At 52.8% G+C, this 14,592-nt stretch overlaps 2 protein-coding genes across 2 annotated transcripts in view; one reads left to right on the top strand and one right to left on the bottom strand.

Moving 5' to 3' along the window:
* Positions 1-14,592, top strand: part of LOC124242719 (uncharacterized) — a 133,149-nt gene that overhangs the window by 97,082 nt on the left and 21,475 nt on the right. The window lies entirely within an intron of this gene.
* CSF2 (colony stimulating factor 2) lies at positions 11,482-13,705 on the bottom strand. Its single transcript, XM_046667949.1, has 4 exons — positions 13,537-13,705; positions 13,395-13,436; positions 12,534-12,659; positions 11,482-11,754 (listed from the first exon to the last, which is right to left on the bottom strand). Exons 1-4 carry the CDS (start codon positions 13,693-13,695, stop codon positions 11,623-11,625), a joined length of 459 nt encoding a protein of 152 aa, XP_046523905.1. The 5' UTR covers positions 13,696-13,705; the 3' UTR covers positions 11,482-11,622.

Genomic DNA, 14,592 nt, shown 5'->3' on the forward strand with positions numbered 1-14,592 from the left:
TCCACAAGCAATCCTGCATGCTAACGTCTGTCTCAGAGTCTCCAACCCAGGGATTAAACCTGAGGCAGCCAGCCTGGTCATGGTTTTAGCACAAAGGTCCCGTCAAGGTAGAAAAGTCTCATTCCTTCCCAGGGGGTTCTTGGACTCTATACACCCAGAGCTGAGTACATCCAAGTCAGCCTCAGTCTCCCTACTTATGAAAGGGGCTAATTGCACCATCCTTGCCTGGCCTGGAGTCTCTCCCCTTTGCCAGGACCTTTTAGGCTCTCAGGTTTCCAGGCCCTGGAGGTCAGAGGGGTGAAGGGATAAACTGGCCAATTGGAGCTAAGCATCCTCTGATAACTGTAGGAGCACTGGACTTCAGCCTCTACCTGGCACTGTCTGCTGTGCCCACAGAGTCTGGACTCACGTCGTCCCTAAGAAGATGTTTTCCAGGACAAACAAGTCCACCATGTTGTGAGTGGGTGGCCCCAGGAGCAATGTTGTGAGCCTTTCCCTGTCCCACAAGGTTGGAAAGGGGAGGCAGGGACAGGGGAATGGATTGATTCTTAAGTCTGGCTCCAGGGACAGTGAGGGCCACAGCCTGATCCCTTACTGGGAATCACGGGGTAGGGGGAATTGTGGCCCTGGAAAGAGTCCCTCAAAGCCTCTGATCACAGTGCCAAGAAGGAGAAACTCTGAGAGCCTCTGGGGCTGAGCTCAGGATAGAGCTGCCACCTTTCACCCTGAACAAAGCAGCAGCTGTGTGTTTGTCCTTGGCAGGGATTCTAAGTCTGTCTATCCATCTGCCTCTAAGTCTATCAATTTGTCACTGCCACTGTCCCCAGCTGATCTCTCCATCTACCTCTTCGAAGCTCTGGCTGGATTTATCTGTCACTGTTAGGGACTCTGTCAGTGTCTGTCCATTTGTTACTATCAGCAGCCACGAGCTGTGTCTACCTGTCTGTCACTGTCACAGGCCTGCTCTAGGTGTCTGCCTGCCTGTGACTCCTAGAACTTCAGACTGGCTGACTCTAAGGGAAGGTGCTCCTTCCTACCACAGGGGTTCACAGTAACTAGGGTGTCCAGACCCATGGCCATGCCTGAGGTTTTTGTTTGGTCATGGAGCCCAAGGTTGTGTCTCTCTGTCCCTGAGCTTCGTAGGCATAGGAGCCTTTGGTGTTATTGTGGCCCAGGGTATGGCCTGAGGCTCTCAGAGCTTCCTCTGATTTCTGCTTAGGTTCCAACACTGGTTGGTGTGCATTTTCAGGGGTTGGACTGGTGAGAGGGGGTATTAGGGTCTTTCTGAGTCACAGCCCTCTGTACATCTGTGCTGGATGCAGCCCTGCCCCCAGCCTGGGGAAGGCTAGAGCTTCTGTTTCAGTTGAGGACCTGGGAGGGGCCCACAACAACTGCCCCAGAGAGATCCTGGTGGGAGAAGGAGCCTGAGGGGGTCAGTCAAGGAGAGCTTCCTGGGGTGTGGGGGAAGAAGGAAGACTATGAGTTATCGTATAGTTTCTGACTTGAAGCTGTGGCTCCAGCAGCAGTTGCTGTTTGCCTGGCCTCCCCTCCCAGCACATGAAATGACCCCACCCTTATCTAGCCCTGCTGGCGGGAGAGGCATAGGCTGGAGCCAGGGCCTCCAAGGAGAGCTTGGGGCTGCCCCAGGCTCTGGGCAAAAGGAAGTGTGACACATTGCCAGAGAGCTGAGCTTCCCTCCCTTCTGCTTCCTTTCAGATAGTTCCCAAATCCGTTAAGTGGGAAAGGGAGCAGCCAGTTGTGCTGGTGTTGGATTCCTCGGTCACGCTGGCTCCTGAGTGGCCCAAGATCATCCTCTTGGCTCACCTCTCAGACGCTGTTGTTGATAAGGGTAATGATAACATTCCTGGCTGTGTACTGAGTACCTTATAGCCTGGTGCTGATCTTTGTCTCTAGAGCATTTTCTAAACTTTGGGAAATTTGTGCTGCCTTTCCATCCTGACTTCCATAAAATCCACGTGCATTTCTTTTAATTAGAGGCAAGAAGAGGCTCACTCATCAGACCCTGGAGCATAGCCACTGCTGGCACCTATGCAGTGAGGGGTCCTCTCCACACCTGGAGGATAAAGCAGTAGTTCAGAGCAGGGACCCCACAGTCCCCTGAGGGGCAGATGATAGTACAGCCCCGAGACCCAGGAGGCTGGCAGGCAAACCCCAGAGTAAGTGGTGAGGAGGAAGATGCCCCAGTAGAGGACCTGTCCACCACTCACTGGACACTCTTCTACCCCGTTGCAGGGACAGATGTCAGCCACTTGGCTGGGGTGCATTCCAGTCACAGAGGCCAGGGGATGGTAAGAAAGCTGTGGCTGGTTTGTGTTCCTGTGACCCACTGCTGCTGTGAGGGAGATAGGACTGTGAGTAGTTAGGCTGGAGGGGTTTGCAGGGGCCGTGAGGGCCAGAGTGGCAGGGCAGGGTCTTAGGCCAGACCAAAGGGCTTGGAGTTCAGGCTGAGCCAGCAAGCAGCCCATATGGGACTCAGCCAGACTAATCCCCTAAAATGTAAGCATCTCAAGGGTGGGGTTCCTCCAGAGTCTGGCACAGTTCCTGATACTTCATAAGCACTCAGTAAATATTTGTTGAATGAATTAATGGGTGCATGACTCCATCCGGCTGCCATGGTGAGAGAAGCAGGAGGGGTCTGTCTAGAGATGTGTGGACAAGGGCTGCACTCCACAATGTACTAGCAAGACACCACCCACATCCATGTCAGACTGGGCCCTTCTTGAGCTAACTCTCGCAAGAAGGTGACGCTGGAGGTGGAGGCAGCCTCTCCACAGCTCTGGCAGCGCGGGGAACTGGCGAGTAATAAACTGGCTAACTTTTGCTCTTATCAATGAACGTGCTTCACTGCAGCCTGCCCAAGCCAAGCCCCAAGGGCAGGCCCCATGGCCCTGTAAGCAAGGGCTGACCTTGACCCAGGCTTAGTCAGATTTGGGCTTTGTTTCCCCACAATTAGCTTGTCAGAAGGCATCCAGTTGGGCAAGACTGAACAATGTAGAGAAGAATTTCCAATAATGACGAGGACCTTTGGGAAGCAGCTTCAGATCATGTGAAGGGAGGGAGAGATCCATTATGTGATGGACAAGCAGTGTCTACAAAAGGTGGAAAACCAACAGCAGTGTTGTTTATAAAAGACTTTTCCTTGGAAAAATGTTTGGCAGTACCTACTAAAGCAAAAATATGTGTATCCTATGACCCAGTAATTCTATACCATTTCCAGTATTTCCAACAGAAATGCATACATATGCTCACCAAAATATGAGTATAAGAATGTTCATCATATCTCTATTAATATTAGCCAAAAACCAGAAACAGCTAAAATATCCATCAGCAGTAGAATGGGGAAATACCTTGTGGGATGCAATGGAATACTACACAGGAGCAAAAAAGGACAGATGACAACTACGTACAACAGCCAGAAAGAAGTGCACAGACATAGTGTTTAACAAAAGAAGTCAAATTAAAAGAAACCATAGACTAGGATTCCTCTTAAATGATGTTCAAGAATGGTCTAAACGAATTTATGGTGAGAAGTTGGAACAGTGGCTCTACGTAGGGGGATGGAGGCTGACTAGGAGGGAGAAAGCACAGGAAGTCTTTGGGTGTGCTGGGAAGTATTCTATATCCTACTCTGCATGCTGGTTATAATGGTGTAAACATATATAAAAATTCACTGAACTGTACACTTGAGATTTGTGTACTTTATAATAACTCAATAAAAAATAAAAATAAATTTTATGAAGGCTTTTCCCCACCTCCAGAAGAACCGCAGATCTTGAAATGCCAACTTTCCCCTGGGGTGAGGGCCCAGGAGGTGTGTTTGAGGACAGAACCTGGGGAGTTTGTGCTCATCTTCCCTTGAAGTTGAGAAAAAGGAGAGGGAGAAAGGTTTTTCAATTAATCATCTCTCAGGTTGAAAGAGCTGGTCTGGGCCAGAGATAACATCAGTGGCAGCAACATAAAACTGTTTCACTGTTCTTATCTCAAACCACAGTGAAAAATAACTTGTGAAGCTGCATCTTTCTTAGCAGGCATAGCTCAGGGTCTCAGAAGGGAAATTGGTCAGTTGTTTCCAAGGGCGAGTCTGTGCCCGGCAGCCTTCTGAGAACCTGGGAAGGGGCTTTTGTGGGGCCAGCCCTGAGGATTCTGTCTAGCTCACCTCCTGGGTGGTCCTGAGGAAGTCCTGGGCCTCTCTGGGCCTTGGGAGCAGGAAGCTTCCAGCCCTGATAGTAGGTGAGATGCCCCCTCCTCATGCCCAATTTGCATCTTGGGGCTGACCTTGCTCTGACCTGCTGTGCAGACCTGGATGCCATGAGCATTCTGGCCTCTCCTCTCCTCAGAGGAACAGAGCCAGCATCAGGACACTCTTGGCTCTGCCCTAGGCCTCAGGGCAACATAGCTCTGTGTCTGTCGGAGCCTCCTTGTGTCAGGGCAGGCTGTTCTGGGACTGGGACCTCTCTGTCCCTGCCACAACCCCACTTCACAGATAGGGACCAGGAGGGACCTACCTGCCAGTTTGCTTATTTGTAAAGCCCATGTAACAAGGTGGAAGGGTCCAGGGCAGGAGCTGCTGGACCCAGAATGACCAGCCATGTGCCTTCAATACAGACAGCACGTGCTCAGAAGTTGAGGCTGGCACAGTATATGCCTGGTCCATGCAGCCCCTGCCTTCCAATTCCAATCATATACACCCTGAATTCCCAAGCATATACATGTGCAGGCAGCCAGGAAGCTAGAGGAGTAAGGACTCAGGAACATGGCACACCTGTTTTCCAGGGCCAGTCCTGCCCACTTGGGGCTGTGTGGTGCAGGTCAGATGTGTAGACCCCATCTGTGACTCCATGCAAAGGACAGTTGTGAGGTTAATTGGGGATGCCTAGACAGTACCTTGCACCCTCCAGGCCTACACCATGAGCTGTCCTACCTGCCAAGGAAGAGCAGACAGGCCTCTTCTGCTGCCCGTGCTATCTCAGAGAGAGGGTACCAGTGCCCTGGGCTTTGAGGAGAGCATCCCCCGTTATAAGCTGATCACCAGCATCTTGGCTGAACAACCATCTTGGGGAATCAGTTAATACACTGCAAGCCACCGCCGAGAACCCTGTTTAGCTGGGGACACTGAGGATGCAAATTTTCTGTAAGCAAGGGAACCGTATGATGCCTGCTGACCTTGGCACTCAGCCTCTCTCCTTGGATCCGGCCATGGCCACATTTACGGCCATCACAGGGTGGAAAACCAAGGAGAAAAGTCACCTCTCACCCCAGCACCCCAGTCATCATCCCAACTCCCTTCCAGCCCTTGGCCCCCATGGGATCATCCCAGCACTGTTGCCATTCTGGACCTTTCACACATGCTTTGCCTCATATTTGCTTCATTTTAATTCATGGACTGACAGATTGGCTATTTCTGTGGATGATGCTTCTTTCCTCCTGTATGATCTCCCTGAATGTGAATGCTGAGTCAAAGGATGTGGCCACAGTATGGCCTGTGACAGAGACTGCCGTGTGGCTGTCAGCAGGGCTGCTCCAGTTCTCAAGCCCTAGCATATGAGAGCAGGCTGCACTGCTGCTCTAGTGCATGTCTTAGATTCCTCGTTCCAACCTCAATACTACTGATATCTGAGGGTGGAGGGGGCCCCTGGGAGGCAGGTGATAGGGAGTTGAGGTGGTTCCTGGGGAGGGCCCAGTGAAGGCGGGCTGTTCCACTGTCTTAGGAAGTCTTAATATATGGATGAGCCTCTCCACAGACCGCCCAGCCCTGCTCTCCCTCCTGGTCTAGAGATGGGCCTAGGAAAACCAATAGTGTGTCCTCAGGGTCAAGGTGGGCCTGCCCATGGTTACCTCCCAGGGAAGAATATAATTTGGACCATTTTCCTGGCCTCCTAGGGAAAGAGGGTGCCCAGGGCCAGTGCCAGCCAATTAGGAGTCAGGGCCATGCCTCTCGTGCCCAGGTATCTAGTCCAGAGCTCTGGCCTTCCAATGGACTAGTCTCTCCTTAGATCCCAAGAGAGTAGTTCCAGTTTACTCACAGGGGACTGAGGGCTCAGACCTGCCTGAGTCATTGGAGCAGTGCCCCCATAGCTCTCCTACCTGATTCCAGCCCCCAGCAGGCTACCAGCACCACTGTCCAGATCTGAGCCTAATTGGATGGAAAACTAGGGCACAGGGAAAACCCAAGTGGCCCTCACTGCAGGGTCTCCTCATGGGTGGCTGTTGGGTGGCCATGGCCTGGGCTTAAGGCTGTCAGGGCAATGAGGGCAGTTACTCCACGTGCTACAGCCACCTTTCCACCTGTATCCTTCCCAAGTTTCCCATTTCCCAGGAAAGACACCAGAGCCTCTCTCTCAATCTGTTTCCCTAGAGTTGAGCCAGATGCTCTGAGGTCCTCTAGCTTGACAAAGACCCTGAACGTAGGCTGTGGTCTGGCCTGTGGGGCTAGAGTCCACCCTGCCTTTGTGGACTCTGTGGCCAAGAGAGTGAGGCACCTGTCCAAGGTCACACAGTAAGCTAGTGGCAGGCCAGACTTGTGTATACCCTGCTGTCTTGAACACGGCAATGAGATGACAAGGATGTATGTGCAAGCCCCCAACCCTTTACCATTAGGGGCCTCAGGCTAAGAAGAGGCTGGGGCAGTGGAGGTCTGTCAGGTCTTCCTGCCGGCGTGTCTCAGGAATCCCGTCCTGCCATGCACCCCGCAGACTCCACTGCTAGTCACAGAGGAGTGGCCTTGGAACCCTGAGCACCCTTGTGATGTGCCCAAGGGACAGGAGCTCACAGCCTCTGGGGACTGGACTGTGGGCTCTCAGGGCTGAAACCACCCTTGGCCCTTGGCTCCATACCAGCCTTGATACCTGACCCTGAGTCACAGGGCCGCTCTCCATGTTCTGAGATAGTTTCGCAACTTCATTCTGTCTCACTTGCTGACCTCCACCCTGATGTGGCCCTTCAAGGTGGAGATAAGCAGGGAATGTCCTGGGCATTCTAGGACAAGGGATGAGGGTGGGCAGGGCTGTGTTGGGTCTGTGCACTGGCTGCAGCGCAATCCGAAGCTTTACAGCTTGGCCAGGTCTGTCAATGGGGAGAAGTTACAGACTCACTGCAGGTCTGGCCTGGGCCAGTTTGTGGTTGCAGCTTGGTACCTAATTATATTCCAGAACAATAGATCTCTATCTTTCCTGGTTTGGTGAAGGAGCTCATGGTCTGAGAGGTTTGGAAGGAATACAGGAATATAGGAAGCTGTTTAGATTATGGGGTAATCCATGGTCACCTCCAATAAACTATTCAAGTGATTAGAGTTTGGGTTAGAATTGAGCATAGGGGATCAGAGGTTGGTAGCCCAGTCTGGCAGCACCTTAGGACCTGAGCAACTGGCAGATTCACCACAGACAGGGCCCTGGGGTCTGGGGGTGTGAGAGCATTAGTAGTTGGGGAGGGGGCTGTTATGCCAACAAGATACTGGAGGGTGTTTGAGCGGCTTTGCAGGCCAGATGAGGGCTTTACTTTGAAGTCAGATAGCTCTTTGCTGGTCTATAAGAAGCTGGGGGTAAAGATGTCCCTAGCCCCTGTGGGCCCCCCACCTTCTCTGGGTTCCCCACCATGCCCAGTCCTCTGTGAGTAGCCTGAAAGTCCCCATTCCCTTGAGCCATTTACCAGGGCTGACCCTTCTGTGGCCACTCTGAGCCCTCGAGGGATGGGGATGAATTAGACTTAGAACTCCCCAGGATCTGTAGTAGAGACCAAAGGAGGGAAGGCCTCAAGCCTTGGCCCTTGGTCTGGGGGTGGGTGGGTGCTGACTGACACTGGGGAGAGGGGTCTGGGAAAGGATCTGATTTGAGTTCTGAAGGACACAGGGAGAAGGGGGGCCAGTAACAAGCTGCACAGACACTGATGGAGCCTCTACTGTGTATCCAGTGGCACTGGAGGTGCAGCAGAGGGGCAGAGGAGGTGGGGTTCCCACTTGCCCTCCCAGGCCTCTCCTCCTGGGAGACCTCTGGCCCTCCAGATCCGGAGCCCTGGTTATGGGGCCATCAACCCCAGCCCCCTTCCCTTTCCAGTCTATCAAGTTCCCAGGGAGACTGGACACTGTCATGAATGGCACTCACCACTATTTCCATACCCCGGCTTTATTGAAGCAGCAGGTGCTGATGTATCAGTTACAGACATATTTCCTCAGGCTCACCCCCTCCCCATGACCCACCTGCGTCCTCATCTGCCAGCCCAGGGCCGGCAAACTCCCACCTATCCCAGCTGTAAATTGTTCTTGAGGCTCTTCCAATCCCTTTTTCTGCAGCTCTAACCACGTACACCAGGCTCCTGTCTCAGAGGCTGCCTTCGATCTTTTTACATGATTTCCATCCTTCTATGGATATGACAACACTCTGTAAGGCTTCCTTGAACTGTGAGAAGTTACTCTTCTCAGTAGTACAGTTCTTGGGTGATTCTGTTGGCTAAATAAGAAATACATATTTAAGTCATCTTCTTAGCAGAAAAAAATAAAAGCAAACTCTGTTCTCCCAGCCACAAGGGTGCTGTAAGCCCCCCATCCCCTAGGAGGTAACTCAGGCAGGCCCTCCCCATCTGTCTTAGAGAGAGCACTGGGGGCCATCTGGTGATGGTGGGGCCCAAGGTCTAGGACTCTGTATAGCCTTGAGGAGAGAGCCGGCAGGGTGTGGGCAGGTCCCACAGCTGCCTAGGACAGGGACACAAGGATGAGCAGGGAGAGAGCACACAGGGGACTGTGTAAGCAATGGCAGACAGAGGAGCTCCTCCATCATTTTCCCCACAACATGCCTCCCTAAACCACTGTCCTTCCCCACATCGTGGGCTCCCAGTGGGGCTCATCAGCCCAGAAGGGACCCCAAGGGCAGGGCAAACCAGAGGCAACTTGGCCTGGCTGCCCAACTGGGGTTGACATTCAGTGGCCTTCCCTCTCCTCAGGCTGAGTCCATGACCAGCCCTTCTCTGACCTGTCTCAGACCTGCTCCACACTTACCTCTGTGCATGGGGGCTTGGCAGAGGGTGTGACAGAAACCTCCAGAACGACCCCTGAATCCCCACTCCCCTAAGCCCCAACACCTGTCAGTGAGTAGACTTTTTTTGGATCATAAAGTAGTACCTGAGGTCTCACATGTGGCAAGTGGGGGCCATAAGAAGCCCTTTGCTTTACTGGGCCCCTGGCTGTGGTGGCAAGAGAAATGATGTCTCAGGTTCCCCTAAGAGCAAACAGCAACTTACTTTCAGCTTTGGGCAGATTCTGGTGAGTTCTTTCATGTCCTTATAAACCTTTTGTATATGTTGGTCCTCCTTGTTTGTAGTGAGTTCCTTCAGGGTAGAGATGAAGTCCTTTGTAAACTCCCCATAGCAGGGCTCCTGAAACAGGGTTGGGGGCACTGGGATGGTGGTCGTGCACAGCAGGGTGCCAGCTGACCCCCATCCTCATCCATCCCTGGTCACCCTGGCCAGATGGAACCCTGGACTCAAATTCAGGCCCTATCCTGATTCTCCCACAGGAGGCCTGTGGGTCCTGTGAGCTGTGCAGTGGGTGTCTGGTCTCTCCGCAGACCCAAGGCTGCTCTGGAATGGTGATTGGAGAGCCCAGCAAAGCCTAGGACCTGGCCACTGGTTCGTCTGTTGCCTGAGCTGGAGGCTCTATCCTCAACCTCGCAGCTTTCTCTCCAGAATTCTTGCTTCAGTGTCTTTTGTTCTTATCTCTGCCCTGGATTCCAGCTGGGGTGATCCCTTTCAAATGTGGTCAGAAAGGTCCATGGGGTGACTGCTCCTTACCTCACTGGTGTTCTGGGGCCTTTTGAAGGAACCCTGGAAGAAGGAAAAGTTGGTCAGAAGCACAAAGGGCCACTGAGAGCAAAGTGATGTTTGATGAAGACCCAGACTTACGTTGTATATAATGTTGTCAGCCGCAAGTTCTTTCTGAATCTCAGCGCAGACTGCTGTGTGATTGTCATGGGGAGACACGCCGTCTATCTTCATTGGGGTGGAGTGACTTTCCAAGCCCCAGAGCACACAAGCCAGGAGCACGTACAGGTACATGGTATGACTTGAGGGTGGCTCCAAGCTGATCCGAGCCCTGGGCTTGGCAGCGTTTCTGTGGAGAGGGGTACCTATATATGTGAGTCTAAGGAAATGCTAAATCTCTTATCAGTTATCACTGGCTTACGTGGAAGACAGACAGGACCTTATCGCTGGGCAAGATGTGCTTTTCATGCATTTTCTATGACCACAGCACACTTCATGGATTCTTGTCTTTGCTGAAATTCAGACTTGTCTAAGAATTTTTGTTCATAATCACATCTTGAGTCATGACCTTTCTGCCTGCATGTGGGGCAGGTCTTTGCCAAGACAGATTCTGTCTTCAGGTGCTGGCCAGGGCGGAGAGAGCAGGTAGATGGGAAGAGAGCCAGGCAGGGGCTAAAGTTGCACCAAGCCAGCTTTCCCAAGCCCACCCGTCAAGGAGAAGTCTGGCCCGGCTGCCCACCTGACACCTGGGGACACACCCACTTACCTTGCACTCCTCAGGAGGGACACAGGGGAACATGTTTGGGAATATCTGGCTGGCAAAGCAAGAGGAGAGAGGATAGCTACTATTTCCTTGGGCTGAAGGCCATGGATTTTAGGGGAAAGTGTCTAACTGGATGCAAAACTTCATGTAAAAACAAAAATCAGCTCAGGAGAATGCCACACTTGAGCCATGTGCCAACAAACTATGAGCTTACATTCTGACTTTCAAAGATTAAGATCACCCATTTAGGGGAAAGTTTGGTAAATATTGCTGAGCTCTGACCCCTGTGGTTTGGTTTCTTTTTCCATGAATAGCTAGTCTATCTGCTGGTTCACTTTAGGAGTGGTTGAAGCCCTGAGTATGAGGGGCAGGGTGTGGCTACAGGATCTGGGGCTCTGAGGGGTACAAGTGTTTTGCCTGATGCAAGGGCGGGCCTGTTCAGCGTGACCAGCCAACTCCCAGCAACCCCAGGCCTGCCTGGGAAGGACGATGCCCCTCTTCTGGGCCAAGGTTTCTGCTGGCCAGGTCCCTTCGACTTTTAAGTGAACCTGAAAACCTCTCTCTGGGATGGAGCCATTGAGCACCCAGGGAAGCGTGTCCTGGTGTGCAGAATGCTGCACCCAAGCCAGCTGTCGCCTCCCGTCTTCTCTGACTGCCCCTTGGACAGTGCCTGACCTGCCACAGGCCCTCCCCTGCCTCGCAACTTCCTCCCTTCCCTTCCCTGTGAGGAGAAAAGAGTCACCAGCATTTGCTCATGGTTGAAAACAAACTGGAAAACAGCACAAATAAGAACGGATTTTTAATAATTTATTCTAATGGTAAAACATCTTGAATAAATATGGAGTATGAGCTTAAATAAATAAATAAATAAATATTAAAATACATAAATATATAAATAAATATTACTGATCCCCGCCAGTGTAAAATATCCCCTACTCCCCTACCACACCCATATCGTGGTCAGTACGGCCCAGAGCAAGTCCATGTTCTCAACAGCCATGGCCCACCCTTTGGTCCCTCCAAGCTGAAGATCCTGAGTTTCGGTTCTTTGTGAGTGGGACAGCAGCAATCTGTGAGGTGAGCTCCCAGGGCTAGCTCCTAGCTGGAAGGCCTGCCTCACTTCTGGGCTGGCTCCAGCAGTCAAACGGGATCTCAAACAGAAAATCCTTCAGGTTCTTTTTGAAACTTTTGAAGGTGATCATCTGGGTTGCACAGGAAGTTTCCTTTAAAAAAAAAAAGAAAGAAAACTTGAGTCCAGACGTGAGTGGGTAACATGGGGGAAGTACCAGCATGTTTTCTGTGCTGCCTCTTAGAACTAAGAGGCCAGAAGGCCCTTCTGGGGTCCTCCTGCTGACCTGGGTCAGGTAACATGTTGCTACCCATGTGCCACTCAAAGGGTGCACAGCTCTGCCAGAGTCAAGAGCCTGACAAAGTGCCAGCCTGAGGCTGATCGGCTGGGCACTTGGGCCACCGCCTCTTTGGTCCCAGGCCAGGTTGAGGCTCCTCCCGGATCCCAAAAGGGGCAGGAGTCAAGGCCACACACCTCCCTCCCTTCCCATAGGAAAGGAATGTTTGGGGCCTTTGTCCATTCCGGGTATGCTCCCCTCCTTGCTCCCATGCAATCCAGCACCCACAAGGGGCAAGAAGAAAATCCTGTCGGGAGGTAGCACTTGGGCCCCAGAACTTCCTCTGGATCTTAGGCAGGCCCTGAGTTTTCTTGGGTTTGCCTCACCTCTGACTTCATTAATGACAACAATGATAATGAGAATGGTAGCAGCTCCCGCTAGGGAGCGCTGTAGGCTCCTGAGCTCCGTAGCTTTAACTCCTAGAGATGAAAAAGGGCTGGACTGCTCCCTCTCGGGAAAAGCTAATCATTACAAATCTGTTAAGACAGAAACCCCTTGGGATCCTGAACAGCCACAGCCAAAGGTCTCTCCCTACCCAGTCCTCCACTCTCCTAGACTGAGACCTTCCCGCTTGGGGTCCAAATGTGGGCACTCACCAGGGTGGGGGGGCAGTGCTGCTTGTAGTGGCTGGCCATCATGGTCAAGGGGCCCTCGAGCTTGGTGAGGCTGCCCCGCAAGCCCTGTTTGTACAGCTTCAGGCGAGTCTGCAGGCATGTCAGCTCCTGCGGGAAACGTCCGTTTCTTGGTAAGCAGTGGCCAAGTGCCCTTCGGTGGGCACAGGACACCTTCCTTATCATTCTTTCCTGTTCTCATCTCTGTCCTCCACCAGTAGGGCCTGGGAGGGGCACTTGATTCCTGACTAGTCTCAGGCTGGGTCCAGTCCCACGTACTACCCTGTCTCCCTGTCCACTGCAGGCATGAGTCTGACTCCTTCTCGCCGTTCAGCTCAGGCCACCCTCAGCCAACACAGTCACATTCCCTTGGTCTGGCATCTCAAGAAGGTCCCAGCCCCCAGGAAATGAGGTCACTATCCCCAAACCATTCAGGGAGACAGGAACGGGGCGGGACATCACTTGGACTTGCTGTGTGAGTAAGGCTTGTTCCTGAAACCCCTCTGTGCCCCTCCGTAGCCAGCACTGTGTCTCCATAGAGCTCACTTTCAGGGCACAGTGAGTGCCCCAACTCCATAGCCCCTGTCTCACGAAGTAACTTCCGCTTAGCCAACTGTCCTCTGGTCACCCCTGACCCCTTGAATGCTAGGTCTGTCCATGGCTGCTCAGCTAATAAAGGAGTTCACATGATTGCCACAGGGGCAAGGCCAGTGGTCTCCTGGGCACTCCTTCTGGCAGCCTGCTGACTGGAGAGAAAGTGGACAACCCTGTGAGGGTCCTTCTAAAATGGAGCCACCCCCTAAGGCAGAGGCCTCTGGGAAGGTGTGTCAGAGAGAAGCATCTTACCTCGGAGTCAAACGTTTCAGAGACGACTTCTACTGTTTCATTCTGTAGAAAGGGAAAATGTCATGTTATCAAACTGACAGGCAGGGCCAGTCGGGGCCAGCAAGGTGGCCCAGGCACAGCCCGTGCTCCCTCCCTCACTCACCATGATAGCAGCAGTGTCACTACTGTTGTTCAGAAGGCTCAGGGCCTCCTTGATGGCATCCACATGCTGCCAGGGCCGAGTGACAGGGCTGGGTTGGCGGGTGGGTGCGGGCATGCTGTAAACCACAGTGCCCAGAAGAAGCAGGTTCTGCAGCCACATCCTCCTGAGGACTTTAGCCTTTCTCTCTGAGCACTGGGCTCACTGGCAAAAGAGCTCTTATATACACAGTTAGAGGAAATGATTAATGGTGACCACAAAACGCCAGGGAGGCGGGGGAACTACCTGAACTGTGGAATCTCCTGGCCCTTATCAGCTACACATGGGAACCATGAGCCTTTCCCCCAGGTGGTCAGGCTCGGGGGTTTTCATTAATGAGCCCTTCCAAGAATTGGCAGCCCACCTGCCCGCCTACTTGAGCGCTCTCCAGCCCTCCCTGGGCAGTCTGACCTGCTGAGGCTGCCCCCTCCCTCTGAGGGGCCTCTGGGCACAGCTTGGACTTCCTGGCCTGGAGTGGCAGGGGCGGGGCCTGGGAGACACTGAATCCAGCTCCTATTCCCAAGATCCCCCAATCCTGCCTGTTATCCCAAGAGGCCTTTGGGCTGGCTGTGCCCACCAGGGGCTTATTCCAACCCCAGCCTTCCCTTCCTCCTAAAGCCCTCTACTCTGGCCACAGTGAGAGATTTGAGTATGAGGAGGACTCTCACAGACTTACCCCTCTGTCCACCTAGGCAGATTCCAGCCAAATGGCATAGTCATGCAACAGCTCCCACCAAGGACCCAGAGCAGTCGACAAGCTCACCCCAGCCAGGGACCTCTGCCCTACAGCCCCTGTGAGCAGAGAATGACAACCACGCACACATCCAGCCAGCAAGATTGCTGTGTTTCTTCATGGTGAGATTCCATCTGACAGCAACAGTCCTGGTTTACACAGCCATATTCAACCCCCAAGCTGCACAGGTGGGTTGGGGCTCTAAGCTTGGGCAGGTCAGGGCCTTGAGTTAGAATCCTGACTCCAGCACTCTTGCTGAGTGACTTCCCTTGGAGCTATGTGAGCCT

This window comes from Equus quagga, chromosome 7 (genome assembly GCF_021613505.1).
Source record: "Equus quagga isolate Etosha38 chromosome 7, UCLA_HA_Equagga_1.0, whole genome shotgun sequence".
NCBI classification, from domain to species: Eukaryota; Metazoa; Chordata; class Mammalia; order Perissodactyla; family Equidae; genus Equus; species Equus quagga.